General features: G+C 42.0%; 1 protein-coding gene across 1 annotated transcript in view; it reads left to right on the top strand.

Moving 5' to 3' along the window:
* The first annotated feature begins 2,118 nt into the window (after positions 1-2,118).
* RET (ret proto-oncogene) overlaps positions 2,119-24,620 on the top strand; it is an 83,191-nt gene continuing 60,689 nt past the window's right edge. The window contains exons 1-2 of the mRNA XM_009332703.1: positions 2,119-2,172; positions 3,710-4,031. Coding sequence (XP_009330978.1) covers positions 2,119-2,172; positions 3,710-4,031 — 376 coding nt within the window. The remainder of the gene's footprint in view (positions 2,173-3,709; positions 4,032-24,620) is intronic.

Genomic DNA, 24,620 nt, shown 5'->3' with positions numbered 1-24,620 from the left:
CTCCCCCTCGGCGGGGGTAAGTCCCGCCGAGCCCGGCCCCGCGGGAACTTTGCGGGGCTGAGGTGCTGGGTGCCGCCGGCGGCTGGGTCCGGCTCCGAAAACCTTTCCCGAAATACGAGCGAGATATAAATAATCCTAATCCTTTTTCTTTGCTTTTTAAGCTCTGAGGCTAAGTTAGAACAGATGTGAGCTTCCTCGTTCTTCAAATTTATGATGTGAAAGGGAAGAATATTCGAGTGTATTCCTATTTTAAGTTTCTAAAACTTTATTCGTCCTCCGTTGTCCCCCTCCCAGAGCTTTTTGCATCGCCAAATTAAACTGGGTTTGGATTGATAAATGAAAACGACCAAAATGTGAAAAGTTACTGGATCGTAACTTAGATGATGCTATCCGCAGATGTCGAGTTTCTAAAGCAAACAGAGAATCCGTTACATCTCTCTTCCTTCCGTATGGCTTTGTTTGCCAATGCATTTCTGATGTTTACATGAATAAATCAAAGTTGTTGTTTGCTAGAGAACGCAGTACGACCTTGCACACCAAAAACACATTTATGAAAAAAAAGCGAACCCCAAACCAGCCCAGTAGTTCGCTAGTTGGTATAACAGAGAGTCAAGTGCAATATTAATTCTGTCCTTGTGATTCTCTGGAAAACGTGCAACTTGTTCCTTCTCGTTATTCTTTCACGTTAATTGTGTCAGTTCACACCATCTTAAACTACTTTCTGTAGCTTGCAGAGATTATAAAGCCTCTATTTTGTTTCATTTTTTCTCTAGTATGCTAAAAGACTTCAAGTTGCCCCTATTCTTCCTCTTCCTAGTACATTAGTGTTAAGGCCTGATCTTCGTAACAGCTCACTGGTGCTCAAACCTAGGATGTCTGGGAATAAAATGTGTGGGATACACTAGGTCTAAACACTTATTTAAAAAGAAAAAATAATAGAAGGGGTTGTAGCCCAAGTCATTTCCCTGTCAGGAAGAATTAGCCATACTCACATTGCTAATGGATGATCCATCACGCCTGCTTTGCTTTTATCTTTGGCAAATCCATTTTCTTTAATGTTTTTGGCAGAATTAGAAGAGATGTAATTTACCAAAGTTCTTCAGTTTGAGGGGTATGTTTTCATTAGCCAAAATGAGTCACATGCCTTTGCTTGCAAATGAGTTTCGGTGATTTCTGTTTAAGCTGGACAGATGAACTTACTCCTATTCGTGCTGCGATGCCCCAGAATATTGTATGTACTGAACTAACTGGTGCTTGGAACTCCCGAGCTGCTTTCTCGTACGTTTTTTGGGGGGGGTTTCCCGTCATTGTTTCCCTTTCAGTTGGACCGTCATTTGGTTTTACTTTTAGTTGTAGAACTTTATATGAATTTCACTCTGAAAAGTCACGGGTGGGAAAGGGAGTTGTCTCTGTGTGTTCTCCCCACTCAAGACACATATCTAAACCCTTCTTCTTTAGGTATCAGACCTCAGCAGCTGGAAATGAGCTCGAAAGACTTTTTTATTATTAAGTGTGACCATAAACTGTTAACTCTTGGATCTGTCCGTAGCTTAGAGGAATATTATAGGAGTTAATTTGTTTGAGTAGGATAGACGACCAAGTAGACTTTTTTTTTATACCGCTTGCTTATACTTATAATGGCAAATATTAATGTTGTTTACGCTCTCAGCTTTGACTGGTGAGGCTTAATACTTGATTCCCCTTAATTTTTACTAAAACTATGGGGAAGAAAAGTTGTATGCATTTAGGATCACACCTTAGGGTAATTGTGTTCCTAGTTATTTCAAGAAGTCTAGCATATTAGCAATGTTGTATGGGTGTCTGTTGCTGGAGAAGCAGTGTTTCACGTTGTTTAGGGTGTGTGACGCTAATCCCTATTTATGTAACAAAAGCTGAGGCGACAACAGGGGTACGATGAGTTGTTATGTCTCGGAGGTATTAGCAAAATCCCTGCGTGCGTAGAGTTCCTGTTTAGAAACAGAGCTATCTTGGGTGGGACGCTGCGGTCCCCTGGCAGGGGGAGGAATGCAGTGAAACTTCAGTGGGCTCCGTCCCAGGGGAAAGCCAGAGGTTCTTCGACGGTGACTGTGTTGTGCTCTCGCTGGGTGTTGTGAAGGCATGTCTCTCACCTGGGCAAGACCTCGCCGTAGAGGATTCCCACCCAAGGTTAAGGTGCGGTGATGCCCTTGCACCCACCTCCTGTTGGTGCCTCCTTGGTTTATCTAGCTCAAGGGGGTTTTGCGGAGCTTAAAACTGCGGTAGTTCTTAGAACGGGTGCCCACAACTAGCCCAAAGTTTTTCTCTAACTTGGAACGAGATTGCGTTTTACCAAGTGAGCTGGATTAATCAGTCTGATGAGTGTGCTGTTAGCTGAAAGGATTAGATCTGGTTCTTTTGTATTGGCGGCCTTCGAAGCAGCACACTGGGCCGTTTGTTCTGAAGCAGAAAGGCTGCAGCCTTGCTGCTTTTGCACCATAAGCAACGTGTGAGTCTCCTGCGGGCACCGCTACTAAGATGCGGCAGCCTAGAAATAGAGAAAACAGGAATGTTTCCTCTCAAACGAAGACTTCCGTCTCTTTCATCGATATCGATTAAAAGAAATGCAGATTTTTATTAAGGAGCGCGCACGTGCGTTTTTCAGAAGTTTTACGTCTTTTTAGTTGTAGGGCTTCAGGGTGTTCGCTCGCGCACCGCACTGCGTGGCTGTTCGGCGCTGGAGTTTTGATTCATTTCTGAAAGCTCATTGATAGAAGAGAAGGACCTTGTTGAGTTAAGTGTAGAAAAGTGCCTGTGGGCGAGACTTGGTAGGGGTTGTCTTCTCTGGAAAGTCATTTTTGTTATTAAAGGGAATACTTTGGAAGAGGGAATCTATTTTCTGTGAATAAAATAAAGTTTTGTAAGCATTACACTGTACGTATCTTGTAACACTGGAAGGGAAATGTGCGTTTCTGCTATTTCCATGTAGAAGTAACTTCAACAAATGTGCTCCTGAATACGGGTTATTTAAACTTTTTTTCTATTTTATTGACTGGGATGCGAAGCTCCTGATGAATGTATTAGTCTTGATATTCATTTAAGCACTTGTCTGGGATCGATTCCTACAGTGCAAGGTTACGGTTAATGTTTTATTTTGACTGGTTACAATTTACAACCAGTCCTGGCTCAACTCAGGTATCCAGATCAAGGACAGACTTTAGAAACCAACTGTGCAAATGTTGACATTCTTCTCCCCAAAGTTTAGGTATGTTGTGTAATATTTGTATTCAATGATAGAAAATGGATGTTTTCCCTGGGAAACGAACACCTATGTGATTCTTGCAAAAAAAGATCGCCCGTACGCTAACATCTTTAGATCAAAATGGTGCTAATCGGATCAAACGGTGGAGCACAGTCCGTTGACTTGAGTCAGGGACCAGGCTAAAGACAGGCATAAATTTGTTTGTGTGCCTGTCATCTTGGCAGCGATCTGGTCAGACAATATGTGATTTTCATTTTACTTTGTTTAGATTATAACCCTGACCGTAGAGCAAGGGCAAAGGGAACATGTGGAGAAAAGCGAGAGGCGCTTCATTAGATCTTATGTGTCTTATTTGGGGAGGGTCTAAGAGGGATGAGGAAATTTCAAACCTCGTTGCCTTTTTTTTGGTAGGAAAAAGTGTTAATTATGACACTTGGGTTCTTTCCCACTTTGTTATTGTTCTCTGCTCAGAGATTCGGCATCTCTTGCGCCGGCTCTTCCCCGGGCGCCTCGCAGCCTGCTGATGGTGCCAGCGCCTCCCCTCCCTCCGGTCACCCGCTTCCGCCTGCACGGACCCTGAAACCGCTGCTTCGCTCGCACAGGACTGCTGGCGGGGTTCAGCCCAGCGCTCCTGCTCGCTTCCAGGGAAGGCGCCTGGGCCCTCTGTGGCCCTCCGGCCTCAACGTCTCTCCTCGCTTCATTCCTGTTCCCAGGTCCTTCACCTTCCAGTTCCTCCACAGACGAACTTTTGCGCTGAAGTTCATAACCCTGCAGCGTTTTCCGTTCACAAAAAGTGATGTGCCACGTTGGGGTTTTTTAACTCGTGCTAATGGCATTCATACTTGCATTTTATTTAACTCCCTTTACTTCCCATTGCTATTTTTGCTGTACCTTCTGTCCCTGGGATGCCTGTATCTGCCTGTCTGCCTGTCTTCTCAGGGTGCGTGTCGGGGCAGTGCGCAGTATTGGCTCGATTAGTTCTGCCAGCCCGTTCGTTGGAGTCCTGGTCTTTGGCTTCATTCATGGGTTTTGTTACTATCGTAAAGACAGTATAAAGGAAATTAATACGAAGATTACAAAAAGCCAGCATTTTAATGCTAAGAAACTCATTCATTAGGCTTTGATTAACAGACAAGATTTCTTGTAGTAGTAACATAAGCAGTCAGTTTGCACGATGGTGTTGGTTCAGCACCTGAATGCAAGATGCACATTCAGTAGCGTGCCCATGTTCCATTTTCCATCTGTATGTCTTATTAAGTCTTTTAATTTTTTTCTTCTTTTTTTTTTTTTACTGAAATGACAGACATGACTGGTGGGAGAACATGTATTTTGTTAATCTCTGTTTCTTCCCCTCTTCCCCGCTTTGGCCCCTGGCAGGAGGGAAAGGATTTGTTCCCTTGTTGCTGTACTTGCATTCTTGGCACCGCCGCTCAGGCTGGTAACGAGGCGAGTGCTAATTCTAGTCTTTTTAGGCTTTGAACGGAGGTGGCTGGTTTGAGGGAAACCAAATAGTAGCTCTCTCCCAAGTACCTCATTTGGCAACTGTACGGTTTTATGCATACTGCATATTTAAAGGAGAGAGGCTAACGGTAAACGAGAATTCATAGTTCCCGCTCCTCCTGGGCTGCTATCTCCCCCGTGATGCAAGCTAGCAAACAAATATGCCGTGGGTTGGAAAAAATCCATACGATAGGAGCTCGGTGTTTTCTAGAGAGGCTTTTTGTGTAAAGGTCACTTAGAATCCGTCTGCGGTGAGGAGAGGGTTTGCTTTACTCACACCTTGGCGTCCTTCGGCTTTCTGGCAGAGCCGAGAGCGGTGCCGGCTGGCGATGGACTGGAATTGTCTCTTGGTTTTGAAACGTCACGAACTGCCCCACGCTGCTGCCGGGTGCGCGGTTTGTGTTAGTGGCTTGCTTCGACGCAGATGCCGATTCCCTCCGTGAACGAGGCGTGTGTTAAGAGCATGCGCTTTCAGGATCGAGGCGCGTTTGTGGTGCCGAGGCTGTTCCTAGCTCTTACTTTCTACTTCCGTTTGGTTTGGCAGAAGCAGAGCTTAAAAATTTAAAAATCTAAAAATTCACCAAATTATTCAAAAGGAACTTTTGAAATCCAGATTAGTTGTTTTCTTTTTTTTTTTAAACTCTCATTACATTTTGGAAAGTGAACAACTGAAGCTTTGCAAGGATGGATAAAGCAATCACCGTAGGAACAGGATAGATTTGAGGTTTGCGTATTAGTTTGGTAAGATGAGGATTCAAGTTCGGTTAACAGCTGTGCTACAGATTTGTTCATTGTCTCACACTCTCTCTTAGTTTTCTGTAAAATACCACCATCAGTAACGTTCTCCTTTGCATGTCATATGCACTGTTGATTGCATATCACGTAACCCCATGCTGGAGCTGACACAAAGTGGGGAAAATACACTGGAAAACTTTACAGGATCTCTGGAGTGATGATGCATCAAGAAAAAACAGCGTCAGGGAAGCTGTAGGTAGCTGTAGAATAAAACCTGTTCAGAGGCTTTGTTTTTACAATGGGATCTTGTCCTTCATCAGTGAGATGTATCGGCCGCTTCCACAATGCTTTGGCGAAGTCATCATGAGCCTTTTGAGACGTTTCCCGTAGATGTGCTGCTAGTTAATAACATTATTGAGAAAGTTTTTGTTAATAAAATAGCGAGTCAGCTGAGGTGTGGATAGCCAGATGGATTTTGCTCCTTTTGAGCTCCGTTGTTTTTAGAAGGACCACAAAGGTATCTGAGGCCGTCTTGTTCTTCAGATGTTGTGTCTTTTTCCCCCCACGTAAGAACACCACAAAACTCTTTACTTAAAGATTACTTCATAACAATAGCTGAATAGTTGCAGATTTCTGGATCCTGAAGTGGGACCATAAACATACCGGGCGCGTTTTTACCTAAAAGAGATGCTCTGTAAATCTGCCGAAATGAAGACGACGATCAGCGCTTTAGAGCTTAAGGGAAAATTGCAGTGATGGCAGTCAAAAAAGGGAACTGGAAACTTTACGGGGATAAGAGTGCCAAAAATGTTGTTTGACTGAATTACTTTAGAAATTTGCCTAACTCGATCAGGTGATCGTAAAAAGAAAATGGGTCTATTACTCTCCTAATGGTTGTCTAATGGCTTTTCAGTGTATGCATTTAGAAAACTAATTAAACATTATATTTAACTGATATAACAAAGTTGCTTGTGTTGCTGTAATGGGTGTTTTTTATAGTGTCCATTATGGCTTTCTTCTAAGTGAGACAAATTTCACTCTCTCATAATAAAATTAAGCCTAGGTTTTTCTCCTAATTCAGAGACGCCAAGTTTTCTGATGTGGACAATTCCATTATCTGCGCTTTTCACGTGCGAAACGGCAAAACTCATCTTGACATCAGTAGGCCAGAATTTCACATATCTCTGGAGCCCTTTAACGACTCGTTTGGCCACTGAATTAGAGCAGGCATCCATTAGTCCTGTCAGTGCCATGCCAAAGCTGAGATGAGACTTAAATCTCACAGTGGCTTAAAGACAGAGAGGAGTTTCTCTGTTTTTGTGGAGAGCAGATGCGTAAATTCGGGTAGTTCTTTACCACACCATTCAAGAGCCGGGGCTTGTGGGTCGGTCCCCAAGAAGGATGTTGCAGAGCAGCTCCCTTTGACCGCCTTCAGAGGATACTTGGACACCGATGGGCTTCTGGAGTGTTTTGCCTTTGTTGGTAAGGTGGCCTTCCATATCCTATTATCGAAAAGCAGGCGTTGACAAGTATTTCTTTGCAAAGAGAAATGAGGATGTAAGAGATACGAATGGTTTACAAAGCGTTGGTGAGAATGGATTTGATTTGGTTATCGTCACCGCGCCCTGCCGCTGTGTTCCTCGGACATTACCTGCCGGGTTGCAAGGAGCTCTTGGTGTTGGTGCTGTGCGTTTGGGAGGAAGATGCTGACCACCGGCGTTCCTGCTGTTTTGCACAGAACGAGGGGAGGGGAGGAAGAATTCGGATTAATACAAATAAAATGGAACATAAAGTCAAAGAAAAGCTATGGCTTACTGAAATTTAGCCCATAACATTCGTCTATGGCTCTAAACAGCTGATTTTTTTAAATTAAATGAATTATGACTATTTGGGTGGGAATACCCAGGATGGAATGATTAATACATACGCTTATGACAATCAGTCATCTCGAAGTAGGAGAGGGTTTGAAACGCGCGTGTACTCTAGGGCTGCAATCAGGCTTTCTTTTACAAAGAATAAAAACAGACGCTGGCAAATGATATGAAAATATTTCTAAATTACATTGCCATTGCTTTGTGGTCTGCGAGACTGTAAACAAAAGGGTGCTGTTCCTGAAACCTAAATAACAGGGCGGGGAATGGAGAGGATACGAAAACTCTTATCGGGGGGAAAAGGCTTAAAGTTTTGATTTTACTAGGAAAAGGAGAAGTTTATTTTCCAGGAAAAAAAAATATTAAAAATTCAAATTGGGAGTAGGGGAATGAGAGTGGATTTGGGTAGGGGGCACTGGCTGTTTTGATCCTGTCACGTGAAATAGCACTGTGATAACTGGGCATTTCTGGCAGGACCTTTGGAGAAAGTATCCAATGCTCATTATTAACACCACCACCACAGTGCTGCTTTGGCACCTCGGGTATTAAGAACATCATTTTGTAAAGGGCTTTAACGGAGCCTTCTCACTTCTCTGAAGTACTTGGGTATTTAGGTGTATGCTTAGGTTTATCCCGTATCAGCAAAGCATTTTAGATGGGGACTGCTGAATCAAAGCCCTGTAAAGAATTGCACAGGATTTCCCGAAGTTAGAACTGTGGCAGTACATTCAGGTGCCAAATTTCTCTCTGCTGCCCTTCGCTGTAAAGTTCCCCTTTCCTGGTGTGTACCTAGACTAACAACCGCCGTGTCTCCGAAACGCAGGTTTGCCTGTTGTGAGCGTAACGTGTTCCAAGGAAGCGTGACATCTCAAACTTCTTTCGCCGCCTGCAGAATACAAAGATCCAGCTGGTTTGGAAGCAGCCCCTTTTATTACTCAGGAGCGTAGGTGGGGTTAGCTTGCACTGAGCTCCGTGTTGCCTTAGTTTACGGTATCTAGGCTAGCAGGTTTAGAGGTAATTGGGATGTCTCTGTCCTGCTTTGTCATCTGAGGGTTAGACGCAACGCCCCTGACGGCTTTCTCAATGTGACTAAGATAGACACTGGAGATACTTTTCACTGGCAGCATGAACAAAGTTCTCTGTCTCTGCGTGTGTGTGTATATATATATATATTCATTTATTTAACTGGATAGTTTTACTGAGTAGCCTTCTTAATAGTCTTGACTTCCCTGAGTTAGACCAGGTCCTTAAACCTTTCTATAGGCCTGTTGTTTCCTCGAACCGTAAACGTTTGGCAACGGTTTCTGGTGCTCCGCTACCTTGGATCACTTGTGCTGCTTTTGAACCCTGAGTTACGTACTCGGGACCCCGTTTGTATTCTGATAGTCACAGCGTCTTTGGAAAGAAATACAGAAACAAATATAAAGAAATGATGATTGCCTCTCACGGCTTTTGAGCAGTTCGGGGCAGAGGTTTCTCTAGTTGAGCCTGTGGGTGTCAGTGAAATAAAAAGGACTGAGGAAGAGGATTTCTGTACTATGACTCATCCCAATCCCAATTATGAGACAAAAAAAGCAATGGGAGTGTTTATATTTTGGGTTTGAACATGCAAGTTTTAAAGTAATGAGGGGGGAACAATAAGGCTGTAATATAAATTTTATTGCGCATTTCAATTCAGCATTGCTGACATGCTCTGAATGAGAAAGTGTTATAAACAGTTTTATTGCTTTGATAAACTTTTGCCTTTGTGAAGATCAGAAGAGTTGTCCTAAATTGCTTTGCTAAGGAGTTTCTGGGTAGTGAGAGAGTTTATAACATACATCTTCCAGATTTTTTTGTATTTCAAGAAAGAGAGACAGCGAGAAAGAGGGAAAATAACCCAAACGTTTAAAACTTAGTTTCTCTAAATTCAACAACAAGCAGGATCGTCTTAAAGAGACCGTGATAGATCATGCATAAAACCTCTGTAAAAAAGGAAAACACTTATAAAATAACTTTTTTCTTATAATATTGAGGCATTTAAGCCAGCCTGTTATCCCTGGGGAAAGGATCTTTATTTAACCCTTTCTCTTCCTAGATTTTAGTCTAATAAAATTTGAAATGAAAATTGGACCGAAAGTTTCAGGGCAGTAAATGCCTAAAGAAAATAAATAAGAATAGAAAGCCCAAGGTTTTAGAGCCTTGTCTCCTGGCAAGGTGGAGACTCTATTTTTGTTTGGGTTTTTTATAATTTTTCCAATAATTTATTAAAGCCTTGTCTCCTGCGGTTAGGTGGGAATTTTTCACTTTACCAAAAAATTCTGTCCTTTGTCTCTGCGCAGGAAATCTTGGCATCACGGCGTAGACAACCGAAGTACCGGACGATTAGAAAGCAAATTAGAAGAAACTATACAAGTCTTTACTTTAGCCTTTCAGAATTTGCTTGTCCACAACGCAACTTCTAGGAGACAATAAGGGAAAGGCACGTTATTTAAGTATTTAGGTTGGTAATCTCAAACTCAGTTTAGCTTGAATATAGTATTACCTATGTCAGAGTAATAGGCAGACTGGTAACGAGGCCTTTTACTTATTTTAGAAAATGTTCTGCTGCTAAAAGATCTCTCTGACAGAAGATTAATTTTTTTTGTTTTGTTTTGTTTTTTTTTCCCATTCCTCTGTTAAGCCTTGGTAGTGGTGATAGTGTAAGAATTATCCCATGGAGTCACACTGAAAGTCCATCTGGCCCAGTGGCCTATTTCCTGGTGGTGACTGGCAGTATCCAATTTTGACCTTCGTACTTCTGGAATGCGAGGGATAATAACAAGAAGTTTAGGAAATTCTGGTTTTGTAGACAAATAGCAACGATTGGCAATATTTATTCACAAAGACAAGACAACTGAGAAAGCACAGAGTTCCAATTTTTGAGTTTATGCGGAAGTATTATAAAGATGGGTGTAACGGTGGAAACAAGACACGCTGGGCTTAGGTCCTCGCAAGTAAGATTCAGGAAACGTTTTGGTAGCACTGAGCTACAGGAATCCGTTGTCTGCAGTCACCGTGGGATTTCTGTCACCGGGAGTATCTTAAGAAGAGGTGGGACAGCAACGTATCGATGTTGCTTATGTATAATCGGTCCTACCTTGGGTGAGTTAGATGACCTGTGTTGGAAACTTTTGACTTCAACTTCTTACGGTTTTGTGCTTAGGGTGTAAGAAAGAGGACAAATGCAGCCTTTGTATGTCTGCTGAAGTTAATGCCTGGTGTTTGATCAGTCGGGGCTCTTCAAGAGGTCGTGATAATTTGAGTCCGTGGCCAATGCAATTTGAGAGTTGATATCAAAATGCTGATATTGTTAATCATCAACAGCTGAATAGACGGGAGCTAGATGCCTTTGATGTCAAAATGAGCTTCTGGAGTTTCTGGTTTCCAGAATATCCCCAGGGATATATTTGATATGTGGTGGTCTTTGTCTTTTTAAAAATCAAGTTTTAAAGACTATGCTCAGCATCCTCAAATCCCGGGCAATGAGCTGGGGACCTCACGCTGGCACTGAGCATTTCCAAATTAGGGCCTTGAAAAAGTCCGTATACGTATGGCCTAACCTTGTCACCCGGAAGAATAGAGGAAGTGCTGTTCTCTTCAGACAGAAAGGGAAATGCGTTGGAGCGACAATATTTTGTTGAAGTAGACATGGGATTCGAGGATCCATTTTCTTAAGAGTTAAACCGGATTTATGGTTTGGTAGGCAGTTCTCATTTAATGAGAATTTAATGATAGCAGAAAGACCACGAAAAAAATCAGTGCTGGGATTATAACTCTGCTCTCAATATTTTCCAGCCTGAATCCTAAATTGCACTTGCCAGGACCGTTTATCTGTCTTTGGCTTCTGCTGCAGAGGACTCTCCTCCAGTTTTCCCTTTTATCAATGCAGTACTTTGCTAGATTTTAATCTTTGAAGAACTGCAGCTTGTATTCTTGCATTGTTGGTTCTGTTTCACAGTTAGTGTCTTTCACTGCGGTAACACATTCATTGTAATTCCACATCAGTTTCAAATCAAGTGTTTATGTTTAAGTCTGCTTAATTTAAAATGGGGCTTGGGGCATGAGCTGCTTAACTGCTGTTGGTTGGCAGTACTGCTCTCACGGCAGGAACCGATAAGGTGTTTCACAAAATAAAACTATGGGGGAACAGGGTGCAATCCTATAACGTTATCCTATTTCCCTTTCTGAGAAGACTTCCATTTACCCTGTATGTGCCAGCATGGCATAACAATAGATTGTATCCCATTCTGAATGCAAGACAGAGGCAGGAAATCACTATGAAGAAGAAAGAGACTATTACTCCTCCTTTCCAAGGACTGAATTCAATCTTAGTTAGTCTTGATTTAAAGCAGAATCGTTACCCTGTCACCTTTTCTGGCATTTGGACAGAAACCTACAAATGTGTGGAACTGCCGTTGAAAATGAAATTGCACTGGGCTGTGTGATTACCTTTCCAAACGTCCTGATAAAGAGTGCAGACGCTGTCACAGCATCTGTGATTTTTTTGACATGGGATTTTTGTCTGGGAGGAATGTTTTGTTTGGATTCCTCCCCCCCCCATCTAGCTTTTGAGTAGCTTGTGAGTACCATCAGTCTCACAACAGAATGAAAACCTTGAGCCTTAACTCTTTTTTCATTAATTAATGTTCCTTCCTATCTTTTTATTGTCACAGAGTTGACTTGAAACTGCAGAACAGCTCATCTCTCCCTCCTCACAACAGACACCTCCTTTTAGCAACTTTAATTACGACTGTAATTAAATACCCATGTATGATGGAGTATATTGCCTAAACTGTTAACAACACTGAAGTTTTTTGTGCAAAGACCTGCCTGGACCTTTTTTTGTTAGAAGCCCATAGGTAGCTAGGGTTGACCAAAGCTCCCAAATGCAGCCCTGCTTAGAAAGAATGAGCTTAAAAAAAAGTTGTCAATGAGAGAAGAAATTTAAAAATTTAAAAACCGTAACAAATTAATTCAGGTACGAGACTCCAGCTTCTGTGCCTATCTTACTTGCTTGGGGTAATTCCAGCAAAGTTGGTGTTAAAATGCATGTTTCTGTTCCGTTGCTAATATCAGATCTACTTAACGAGGGAAAACAGACCAAAGCGTAGGGGAAATCAGGAAACTATCAATGCAGAAAGTACTGTCAAAAGCAAAACGGCCAAGATTTTCATGTAATGGTTCACCAGTGCATTTAATGGGGTCGTAGTCTTTTCTCGCATCACTTAATGAAGATTGGTTTTTCCCCTAGATTTCAGGTAACCTGTACACTGTAAAATCATTAAGACAAGAATGAAATTGCCACTATTATTAATAGCGGGTCTTTTTCTTTTAGAGCTGCTGTGCTTGCTTCTGGAGAGCCCATTGAGACTAGTTTCCATTCCCTCTGTCACGGTAACTTTTCCCAGCATCGAGTAATGAAGCCAAATTTGGTGACAACTTCCAGAGTTTGCAAATTACTTTGGAATAAAAGCTGTAAAAGGGAGGGGTTGCTCCATTTATCTCAAGGAGACGTTAACACTGAAGTCTGAAAAAGTCATTTAAATGTGGTCATTGGCGACTCTCTGGTTGCTGGTCCTTTTAGTAGAGCTGTCTGGATAAACAAGTTACCCATTTGGATTGTTGTGGGAAACAAATGGCCAATGATGGGCATCCTGATCACTGCCAGAGTCAGGTGAATATTCAACAGGGTCTTCAAGCCCTTAGCAAAGACCATCTAGCAATCCTACCAATGGGGTAAGACACAGAAATTTGGCAGCGGCTCTCTATTTTAAGTATCTGTGGTTGTTTTTCAATAACAAGATGTTGTATGGTAATATATGAAGTGGGAGGTTGCAGACTGACATAGAATGAGTATACAAGAAGTTAAATATGCCACATGGACTGTTTTTTTAATCTCGCTAAATAATGTTACTGTTATTTTGAAAATGCTAGAGGAGAAGCAAGTGCGTTTAAGGTGCTTTGCATTTGCAGGAGTCTGGATTTCTCACTATAAAATTAAGTCAACTTGTCAAGTACACAGATAAATATGTGCAATTTTCCTTGGTTTTACTCTCTCTGGAGTGGTACTTCTTAAATTATGGTTTAGTTCAGTACATGATCCGGAGATGTCAGTGGTCTTTCTCTCCATGTCAGTGTTTCTGTTCTGTGCCTCCGGCAGCTGAATATCCATGGGAAGATGTGTTACATTTTGATCACTGGTTCTTGAACGGTGGGCTTCATGCTCCTGATGGCCTGTCAGCCACGGTTAAGATCCGAGAGGCTGTATTAAACAACTATTTCAGTAGCGCTTGCAATTGAAGCCCTGATGACAAACACGCATATTGTTGTAAAACAGAGGATGAGGATTGAGGGACGTACGGCGATACAAAATGTTGGGAGCCTCTGTTGTAGGTGACGATAGTCCATAACAAAATTTTTGTTAAACGATTTTGAACATGCAACTGCCCCTCTTCTTTGTTCTTTTTTTAATTTTTTTTTTTGGGGGGGGTGGTTTTGTGTGAAAAAACTTAAGTGTACGTATTTAATGGCATAAGAATAACAAGCCAATTGAAGAAAAAAAGTCAAAGCAAACAAAAACTTCTGACTGTCAAATGACTAGAGGGCATTTGTTTGCTGCTGCTCTTTAGGCACACAAAAAGGACTGTAAAGTAACTTTCTGAAACAATGGACATTTTCATTTTAGGAAGCTTAAAAATATGTTTAAAAATAAATTTAAATCGAGCCTTCTTCTGAGTACTAAAGGGTTTGTCTGGTCTGTCTGTAGCTGTCAGGTTACTTGGTTTGTTTAAATAAGAAATCTGTAAAGTAATGATTAATCTGATTCATCTGTAAAGATTTCCTCTTTGTAGCCTTAGGCCTGTCAGATCTGGGCCAGGACAGTTCTGGGCGTTGATGTCATACTTTATATTTTAGCAACGGTTGATCAACACCTATTCCTGTCAGCAAAGCTGGATACAGGCTGGCCGGGGAAGTGGTGGAGTCACCATCCCCGGAGGTATTTACAAGGCATGTAGACGTGGCGCTGAGGGACGTGGTTTAGTGGTGGCCTTGGCAGGGCTGGGTTAATGAATGGACTCAACGATCTTAAAGGTCTTTTCCAACCTAAACGATTCTATGATTTGTCGAGTGAGAAAGTGGTGGGAAAAGAAACTACCGTTTCTCGTCATACTGTCCCATCTCCCCACAGTTGTGGTATTAAGCCCCGCTTCCCTCACGCTCGGTGTGCAGAATAAATGAGGCTCTTTAGTACGACTTCTGTTTTTATAGTTAACTGAGCTTTGAAATTGTCTCCTAAATCATCCTTGCCAATAGCATTAACTACCCCTTTGCTGGTAGTCAGAGATTATTCTACAGTAAGTTAAAGGGTAACTCATCTTCTTTTGTGATGACAGGAAACATGGAGGGATGTAAAAGATAATGGCTAATTCAAAGCAGATCACTCCACTCTGCTTCTGGAAATCCATCAACTCCATTCAAACACAGTCTCTGCTTCAGTAAATTGTTATCTGGGGGAGGATGATGCAGATGCCCTTGAATTATGATGCCTTTCATTACGAAGGGGTGAACTGCACATTAGCCTGGCATTCAGAAGCCTGAAGGATTCAACCCCTGTGCTTTTTGCTGCTTCAAAAAAGGTGGAAGAGAGAGGCAAAGTAGGTAAGTGATGCGGTATTGAAGAAAGGTCCTTATCCTTCCTTCTCCGTTTGCAGAAACAGACCCCTGAAAATACATCATTTAAAGCCGTACTCATGCAGAGGTGAGTCATCCCAGCTGTACGGCTGGAGCAGGTAGGGAGGCGACAGGGGCAGGTGGAGCAGTGGAACAGCAGGTGAATTGATCCTTGAGTAAACACCCGTGTTTGCTTTTTTTTTTCCCAAAACAAAATTTAAAGACAGCTGCGGCAAAGGAACAAGAGAATCTAATGTACTAACAAGCCACAGAAGGATATTTTCGAGAGGTAATTTTTTTAGAAACAAGCTGTACCTAGGTCTCTTCCTCTGACAGTTTCCATCCATACTTCCTTGTTCGTCACCCGGGGTTGCTTCTGATACGCAAGAGCTAGTTCTTTTGTTTGACGGCCAGGTTGTTGCTGTTGTCATTAGCTGCTTCAGAGAAATGACATCGTTTACTGCGGATGTGGGGGTGGGATCAAGAAAACATTCCTGCGAAGTTTGGGCTCGGTCTAGATCAAGAGCGCTACCCCTTGATTTACTGTCTTCTTCTGGAGCAAGGCATCTTGCAAGACCTAGAGCGAAGCACATGAAAATTCAGGATCAGACTGCTTGCTCATGGGGAAACTTAGCGGTGAAAAAACTGCTTTTAGGCTGGAGCAAACCACTCTAAACGCTCCTAAAAACCTTAGAAAACACTCTGTCCAAGATAAATTTAAAGAGAGCCACCTGTTCTGAGAGGCTCTGTTTGAAGACAGAGGCAAAGACCAGATTCTCCTGTTACAGCCGCTCTTGATCTTTGAGTATAGAAGTAATTCACTTGGGCAACCTTTAGGTATGACAGTCACCAACACAATAAAAAATTATGTAGTAGATTGTTTTTGCTAGGCTATGATTATAATTACTCACAACTCTCGATACGTATCACGTACCGTGAACCGTTTTTAATGTTTTGAGAACAATGCCACTTCAGATATCTTTCTTCATCAGCCTGTTTGATTTATTACAAAACTGCTAGATCCACATATCGAAAACTCTGCTAATGATTATTGTGTATTATTCCTACTGTGAAAAAGCGAGACCCGTGGTAGCTTGCGTGTGTTAAAATGTGAACATACATTTTAACATGCTATACGGCTCCATATAAGCTCTGTCAAAGATGAATAAAGCAACTATTCAATGCCATCCGTCCACAGTCATTGTAAAGCAGAGTAGGAGTTGCCTTATTAAAGTGGGCTTTGGTCCTATGCTACCACGTGCAAAAGAGATGTATTGAAAATAGAGAAAAAACCCACTAATGAAATAAACAGATTTAGAGTGAAAACCATTATCACAATATAGCTATGCTGTTTAGCAAACACCTGATGGAAAACACTACAATGTGCCAACAAGGCTGCTTTTATTTTTCCAGTATTTCTTTACAAGCTAATCGGCAGCGTGCTTGATAAAATTAATCTTGTTATGATAGATATATTTCCACTACAAGTAAATTTTACTAAATGAACTCATTTGTTTCACTTCTTCCTTACGAAGTCAATACGTTACTTGAGAATGAAGCAGTTCTTTGATGCCAGGATGTTAAATGATTAAGGGGAGGAAAAAAAAAAAGAAAGAAATTAAGTAGTAGGAAATAAGATAACCATCCACCAAAAAGAGTTTAAGTTTTGTCCAAACACTATGACAAGCTCTGCTGCCTTCAGGGGGCTTGGATCGATCCTTATGACTCACCCCTTAAAAAAAAAAAAAAAATCCCTAAATGTTTGCATCCACAAACTTATTATCCATGCTAAATCAGGGAAGGCTACTTTGCACGAAGTTGGCTATTGTCTGGAAAGTTTATAGCTGTTTAATAAAACAAGTCATTGGTATATTTTTGTTGCAAGGATGTACTTGTTTTTTCCGGATAGTATGCTTGCGTGCTTTTGACTTGTAGTATGGTTCAGGCGTTTTTTATTGGCAGCTTTCACGATTTATGGCTTGCTGAGTGACGTTTTATTTCCTATTCGAGGTAGTAACAGCTCAGATTCTTCAATTAATCACTTTTACAAGTAAAACTGATGCACTGGATATTTATAGAGCAATTTTCAGGCCAGGGTCTTTGAGATATTCAAATTACCAAGAAAACCATGTGGACAAACACAACCTGGTGCATGCAGATATAGATGAGTCAGAGAAGATTAAAGAAGGAGGCTGTAGCTGTTACGTCTAGACCAGCATTTGTGACTTCTAATACACTGCTAACACGGGTCTGTTTTTTTCGAACAGAGGTGTTCAAAGGGAGCTTGGGGTCTATTATGAATTTTCCCCTTGTGATGGAAGTGAAATAACTTTGGATAGGCTCAGGCTTTGTGGATTTCAGCTGCAAAACTCTCATTAAGTTCAATTTCACCTTTTGTGTTGGTTTTGAGACCCTGTCAGAATTTCATTTGGCACAGAGAGAGCAGTAAGTTCAATGAGGAAATGCAGAGGTTTAGAAACCACGATTGCTTTTATGGTCCCGTGGTATGTAACCTGGCAGGACAAGTGTCTGCGCCCAAAGACGCTGTAGTTCGTACCCCTGCGTTCGTGATTAGATTTGATTTCTTAACAGAAACGTTAAGTGTGGTTTAGGGAAAACACTGCAATGTCAGATGATTAGTGGTGGAATGAAAAGATGTGTTCTTACTGGAAATCAAGTGCTTTCCTCTGATTTTTAAGGCACGCGATGACAAATATAATGCTGCTAATGTGCATTTTTCACTCTTAGCCTTAGAAGTCGAGGAACACTTAAGAGCCACGTGAATATAAATGCCTTAGAAAGAGATCTGGTGTAGGTATCTGAAGGGAGGTTTGTTCGTACTTTGGAAAATAATAAGAACTTGAACGAACAGGTTATTGTCAGAGCTTTTGCATATCGGGATTCTTTAGGTGGAAAAGAATAACCTACGTGATCTCATGGGATTCTGGCTGCTGAGAGGGCATCACACTGGCTTGTCAAGAAGTGCTTGACAGGCTGCAGAGGACCAAATGTCAGATGAGGAGTTAGGAAAAATTGTTCCCTTGTCATTTCAGTTCTTGGCCAAATCTTTTCCATTTCACCCTTTATTTCCTCCTCCAATTTATGGCGATAGAGATCCAATATTGTAAAAGCTCTTTGTGGTCTCTGAATGGAAAATTACTCTTAGTTCTAGTAAGTAAGTATTACAGTCTTCTTGTTTGCTATTTTCAAGCGTTGCTGTAAATTTTTAACCATTTCAGTATACAGCTTAGTGGAAAACCTTCTCTTTATTTGTTTCTCTTACAGAGATATTTCTTATCAATTTCATCACGTGAGACACTGCAACATTGTGGGAATGGTGGAAAGAGAGAAATGCTGTTAATTCACTCTTTCATTGGTTTAAGTGGGATCCTCTCTTGGGTATTTCTTCCGTTTGGAAGGATCGGGCAGCACTTGTGCCTGTTGTAGTACGGTGTTTGTTTTAAAGGCAGAATTCCAAATACATTTGTTGGCTTTTCTCCCAAAACATGACTGTAACAGGGACATGGATACATTAGAGAGCTAAATATCCTGCAGTCTGGTTTGCTACTGATGTGCATACGTAATTTCCACTGACAGTAATGGGAGTTACATGTGTATAGAAAGCAAAACAGACCCTTAAAAAATGTTGGTCAAGTAATAAAAGCTAGTCTAAAGAGAGTGTGGAGGTAGGGAGTGGGAGGGTGGCTTTTTTTTTTTTAACTTGCCTTCTATTTAACTTATCCTCACTCCACTAATATGAGCTTAATATTATTTTTATGGATTCACTCCTGATTTATTGTGGCGTGAGAGGTAAGACGAGATCCATGTGGAATAGGTAAGCAGATGATGACTTTAAAATATACTTACTCTAAAGAGAAAGAGAGAGGAAACTGAAGAGGCTGGAAAAGGTTTCCCCTTCCCTGCTCCCAGAAGAATCAGAAGAGAAGTTTTCCCGCGTAGTGGCTGTACGGTAGAAGAGTCTGCCATGCTGGTGTGCCGCTAGGTATCTTTTGCACGGTAGCAAAGGGCACGCTGAGGGACATGGTTTAGTGGGCATGGTGGTGTTGGGTCGACGGTTGGACTCGATGATCTTAGAGGTCTCTTCCAACCTTAATGACTCTATGATTCTATGAAATAGCAGTGCTGAGTCTGTACTGCCAAGGCTCTGTGCGCAGCTGCCCTCCCCGCAGTGCTGGCAGGGGTGCGCAGAGCCCCCCGTGCAACTGCGCTACTGACACCGGCGTGTGGCACGCTGACTGCAGGGGAAGAGCTTGGGCGTCCTTAGCCATTGCAGCGCCCGAGGACCGGGCTTTTGTGCCTTCCTCCAGACCAGGGCACTGCTCTGCCTGTGCAAGTCACGAACGCAAACTTAAAGCTCCTCTTCAGCAAAACGAACCAGCAGTCCTGCATCCCAGTAGCATTCGGCCTCCAAGAGGTAAAACTGTCTGTCCCAGGGTATTTATGGGAACGTTGCTGTCCTTTGCACAACAGATGTCGTTTTGAACTCTGAAAACAAGAAACATAACTGCAGTGGATGCTGTCAGGATTTGAAGCGTTTTCCTGGAGCTTCAAACGAGGAGGGAGAAGCAAATTCCTGGATAGTTAGACCTGGCAATCTGTACTCTATCCCCTAATTAAATTCTCTGCAACCACTGTGTTTTCATTGTTAATCAATGGACATTTGTCCTCAGAAGAAACTAACCCTGGGGAGTGAAAGAAAGGGTAAAACTGTTGAGCAATCTAAACGTTACACAAAAGGCATAAAAATAAAATTGTCTTTTTTCAAAATAGCTGAACATCATGGCATCTTAATAAAGGGAGGGCTAGAATATGTTCTCCTAATAAACCTCAGTAAAACCTCTAAAAATAACTACGCAGATATATTCTAAGTTGATTAGCAGTAATTGAACTGACTTAATGTAGTTGGATGATGTCATGTGTAATATTCCTCTAAAGTAATTTCTGTAGACAAGCCATTTGAAGTCCTCTTGCAGCCAGCATAAACATCTTCGTGTTGCTAAACCGAGCGCTCAGACTAAAGCACTCGGCGGGAGAGCTCTGACATCTGACCGTTCTATCTGGTTTCCTTGAGCTACTGTGGCTTGCCCGTTAGAAGCAGCTTTGCAATGACAAATCTCTCATCCTTGTTTTAGTGGCAGTGTGGAAACTATGTAATTGTGTAACAACTTAGACCTGTTAGTTGTAGAATAATAAATGTTAAAGATGGAAAGGACCTTTGAAAGTGTCCGGTTTCAAAGTTTCCCCGCGGTATGCGTTTCCAGTGTTCTGTCCAACTCGGTTCAACCTGTCCCAAGCAATGGGGACTGTTCCACGGTTCAATTCATCTCTCTAGAAGGAAGCTTGGAAAACTCTTTTCCGAGGTTTTGGTCTTGGTTTTGCATCTGCTTATACATTCCCGTGTATATCTGCTCTTGTATTTTTACAATTGTCCTGGTTTTGGCAATTAAGAGAGCAAAGATTTGCCGGTCTAATCTTTTAAAGCTTGTAATTGGTTAACGCAGGTGGTATCTTCTTCCAAAATCTTTGTAGCTTGGATTGTTGCTTTTATGGAAATGGTTTTGTAGGGGTGGGGGGGTGGTTTTCTTTTTTTTTTTTCCTGTTTGTTTTGGTTTGTTTTCTGAGGGCCAAGACATCCATAACTGATTGAAGTATTCAGAGTGAGGTACAGGATGTAAATGTGGTTTCTACAGAAAGAAATTGCTGTGTCCTTCCTCTGAGACTTTTCTGTTTACTGACCTAGATTGCTTTAATTTAGAAGCGCCTCTAAGTTTTTCTTCATCAGCTCTCTGTGTTATTGACAGTTTCCTTCTTTGTGCCAAGGGGTACTGGGGTATCAGTCATTCTTGGGCGTTTTTTGATTGGGGCACCAGTATATCAATTACTGAATATCCATTTTGCTGATACAATGGAGAAATTCAACTGTCTGAGATTTGCGGCTGCTGCCCTGCTCTATACCACATCTAAAGGTCAGGAGCAATACCTTGTGAGAAAATGTCATAATTTTGCTGAATTATTTCTGAAACCACAGGATTTTTTACTTATTTATTTTTTTTTTTGGGGGGGGGGGGGGGATGTCCAGAATGGTTGGTCAGTGATTCAGTAAAGCACTGACGTGCAAATCCTGTCAGAAATGTGCACTAACCTCCTGAAACTGTCAAAGTGCCAAAGGCACTGTTAGTTACAATGCTGCCCTTAATCAAGAGGCCTGGCAAGGCCAGGACTGCAGCTTCTGTTCTTGTATTATTAAATATCAACAGCTAATAGCGTGCTTAGTTAGTACTAGTTGATTCTTTAAATGATGGCTTGTGGGGGGAGAACACATCCTGCGGACGAGGGGACGATCATTAACTTCCTCTTGAATAATGACATTTTAGGAGCAGGCTTCAGCGTGCCCGTATTTTGTCCCTTCCCCTGTTAGCCTTTGGGGGGAAGATTTCCTCCTGCTCTCCTCCTGTTGTTTTGCCAACTGTCCGGTTTGGGAGTTGCTGGTGAAAGCTGTTGTCTTCCTAGGAGTGGAATGCCAGTAGGACAAGGATTGGCAGATTTTGGAGTCTCTCTGTCTCTTAAAGACAAGTCTTAGTCATTGAAATCAGGATTGAACCTATAGCGTTTTCAGAGAGGCCGACAATGCCATTTTTATGTGCAACAGTGCACTCTCTATTCATCAAGGAAATGGCCGCAGAAATGTGTACCCAGCTGTCTCCGTATCAGTAGCATCTATGCATAGCAGCTGCTGATGTTTGCGATGATCATTTCCTATCAGACCCTTCTTGTTTTGGTGGATAAGCATCAAAAAAAAAAAAAAAGAGTTAAAATCTTGGAACTCAAGGACGCCTAAGAGCCAAATTCAAAACTATGTCAAATGCAGCGCCACTGTTGCATTGTCTTAATCCGTGAAATTTAAGCCAGTGTTGGATGAAGTTCCCTGCACGACAGGGAGCTGTGCAGTATGCCCTGCAGTCCTTGTCCTCGAGTATCCCATGCTGCAGCCCTGGTCGCCGGTCACTGAGACCAGAGGAGCCTCTGGGGCCCCGCAGCACCCCGGGTTACTTCCACGTGCTGCGTGGGAGCAGGGTGCTCACACCTCCTCCAGCTGCTCAGGAGATGCCTGCGGTGCTCACTGCGGAGCGTGCCTTGGCCATTAGCAGATATCATCTGAGCAAAGTCCGGCTCTAATGCTTTGAATTTTTGTTGTTATTCTTAAATCTTTGAATCTGCTTTCATAGGGAGACCTTTTTTTTTTAAAAATTTTCTGAAAATCCTTTTTGTACAATTTTACAAGAATCACAGCAAGAGAAGAGATGATATCGCGGCCAGGGCTTTAATCTATTATTTATTAGACCTCAGTTAAATGAGGTGCCTGTGACAAAGCAGGGTGTGTGGTTTTGGTTAAGTCCCCTGGGTCCGCTGGTATGCGGTGTATTAGGACTGTCAATGCAAAGCACTCTTAGAGGGGAACTTTGTATTTGGATCGTAACCCCCCTTACTACTTTCAGCTCCTCTTTGCAAAGGAAATTATATCCTTAAAGGCACAGATTGCAGATGGATTAGGTCTGTACTGAAGACACATCTGTGTTAGAGATTTTACCTGATGGACATAGTTTTGCCAGCAAAACCCATTTAGATACGGTCCTTAACCTTTCTGTGCCCCGGTTCTCCAGGTGTAAAATGGGGATAAGATTCTTGACAACTCAAGGAGGAGGTGGGCATACATTAAAACATGGTGAGACCACTTAGTACTACAGTGATGGAGTGGGATCCTGTAACGAGGAGATACTATTTCACGTTTATGTTTTTAAGGGCTTGAGAACGCTAATCCACACAGAAACCACACCACGTAATTTGTGTTCATTATCCTATGAAAACCTTCTGCAGGGAAGAAACCTTTTGCATCTTAGAGTAGCTTACAGCTGTTGTAGAACTGCATGTTCAAACTGTCCCGTGCTCTTCTGATTGGGCAAGTATAAATATTTATCAACCTCGCGTTGGAAATGCTTTTTCTTGTCCTAAGTCAGATGTTGTGAGAAGAGCATAAGGTCTGTGAACAGGGATGAAAGAAATACGCTGGGGACTTAAAAACTTTGTTTACACTACCAAACAAATATGAGTGCATAAAAAAACACGACTACTTTTTTTTCTTACTGTTCATATGTTATTAAACCATAGGAGTAGTCATCTAGTCGGCATGAAAAGCGTTTGACCATTTCGTGCTGTTGGGGTTCAGGCAGGAGGCCATGTGGACTGGGAGACCTCGGACAGTGAGATTCTTTGTGGATATTTTGGTCCTCAAAGTGGCAGTACCCCATCAGACACTTGTCAGAAACCTTTTTTTTTTTTTTTCCCAGTAACCTTACAGCCATCTTTCAATGAATGTTACTTCGTTGAAGTAACAGAAGCAACATACTGAATACTTGCAGGGGTTTCTCGGGGCGGGAACGACATTTAAGCTCAGATTTGCCTTTTTTCCAGCCGCCTGACAATGTACACAACCAAAGGAAACTGAAATGATCTAGCCGACACTGCGGGAGGATCCAGGGGACCACTCTAAGCTGGTGTTTATTTCAACCAGTTGTTAGAGCTCCCTGTACAGGCTTTGCTTCCCAAGCTATTGAAGCCTTCTCTGTTAGATCGGTGACTTGGAACAGTGATCAGTGCAGCGGGCTTCTGGTCTGCGTGGTTTCCTGACAGGAGGTAGACTTCCCTTATTTCTAGGTACCGATAAAATCAGAAGTCAATTGCTAGTCTCCCAGCCTACATCCGTGTCAGCCATGTGTGAGCACGATACCTTCATTTTCTAAAGTGTTTAGGCTGATACTAGAATGTCTCCAGTGCAGGTCACGCATCTTCTTGACAAAAATTCTAATAAACTATTCACTTACTTTGACTGTCTTTTTTTTCCCCTTAATAATATCTAACGAACAGCCACAAATTATCTTAATACTTCAGCTTCAGTGTTGATTGATTTTGTTGTTATGTTTTGGTGGTTTTCCCCCCCGGTTCTGCGAACAGCTGTAGTAGTTGTCCTTACGTGGAAAGCTGGCAAATTTGTAGTCATTGCAAATTTAGTTCAGAGATCAAAACCTAAAAAAAGGGAAGAGTTCAGCAGTACGCTCCCCATGTTTTTGAGAATGTTAAGAAAATAGGGACAGAAAAATCGGGGAACGGTCATGTTGAAGTAGTATATACTGATTAGACACAGAGACGCTTTTCTATTTAGGCATGCTAATTGATGATTTGTATTTGTGGCCACCTAGCTGTACAACAGTATCTTTCGTATGGTAGCCTACTAGAACTGTAATCTTTGCAATCACCTAAAAGTTTTAAGAAAAGTAAAGAACAAATTCATTGAGTAGAATAGCATGCAGAATATGGCGCTTGCCTGCTCAGTCTGGTGGTGTAGTATCAATGAGGATTGATTTAATGGTATTTTCCTCATAAGAAATGTTCAGGAAAGCAATTTCCCATTTTTTCCTAGTACGTTGTCCAGGAAAGCAGAATTGGAATTAATTCTGTTAAAGTTATTGGAAAAATCATGGCTGCTCTCCTCCTGGAAACAATGGCAA

The sequence above is a fragment of the Pygoscelis adeliae genome, unplaced genomic scaffold (genome assembly GCF_000699105.1).
Source record: "Pygoscelis adeliae isolate BGI_AS28 unplaced genomic scaffold, ASM69910v1 Scaffold269, whole genome shotgun sequence".
NCBI lineage: Eukaryota > Metazoa > Chordata > Aves > Sphenisciformes > Spheniscidae > Pygoscelis > Pygoscelis adeliae.
The sequence above is the reverse complement of the archived record's forward strand: the minus strand, read 5'-3'. Positions and strand labels throughout refer to the sequence as shown.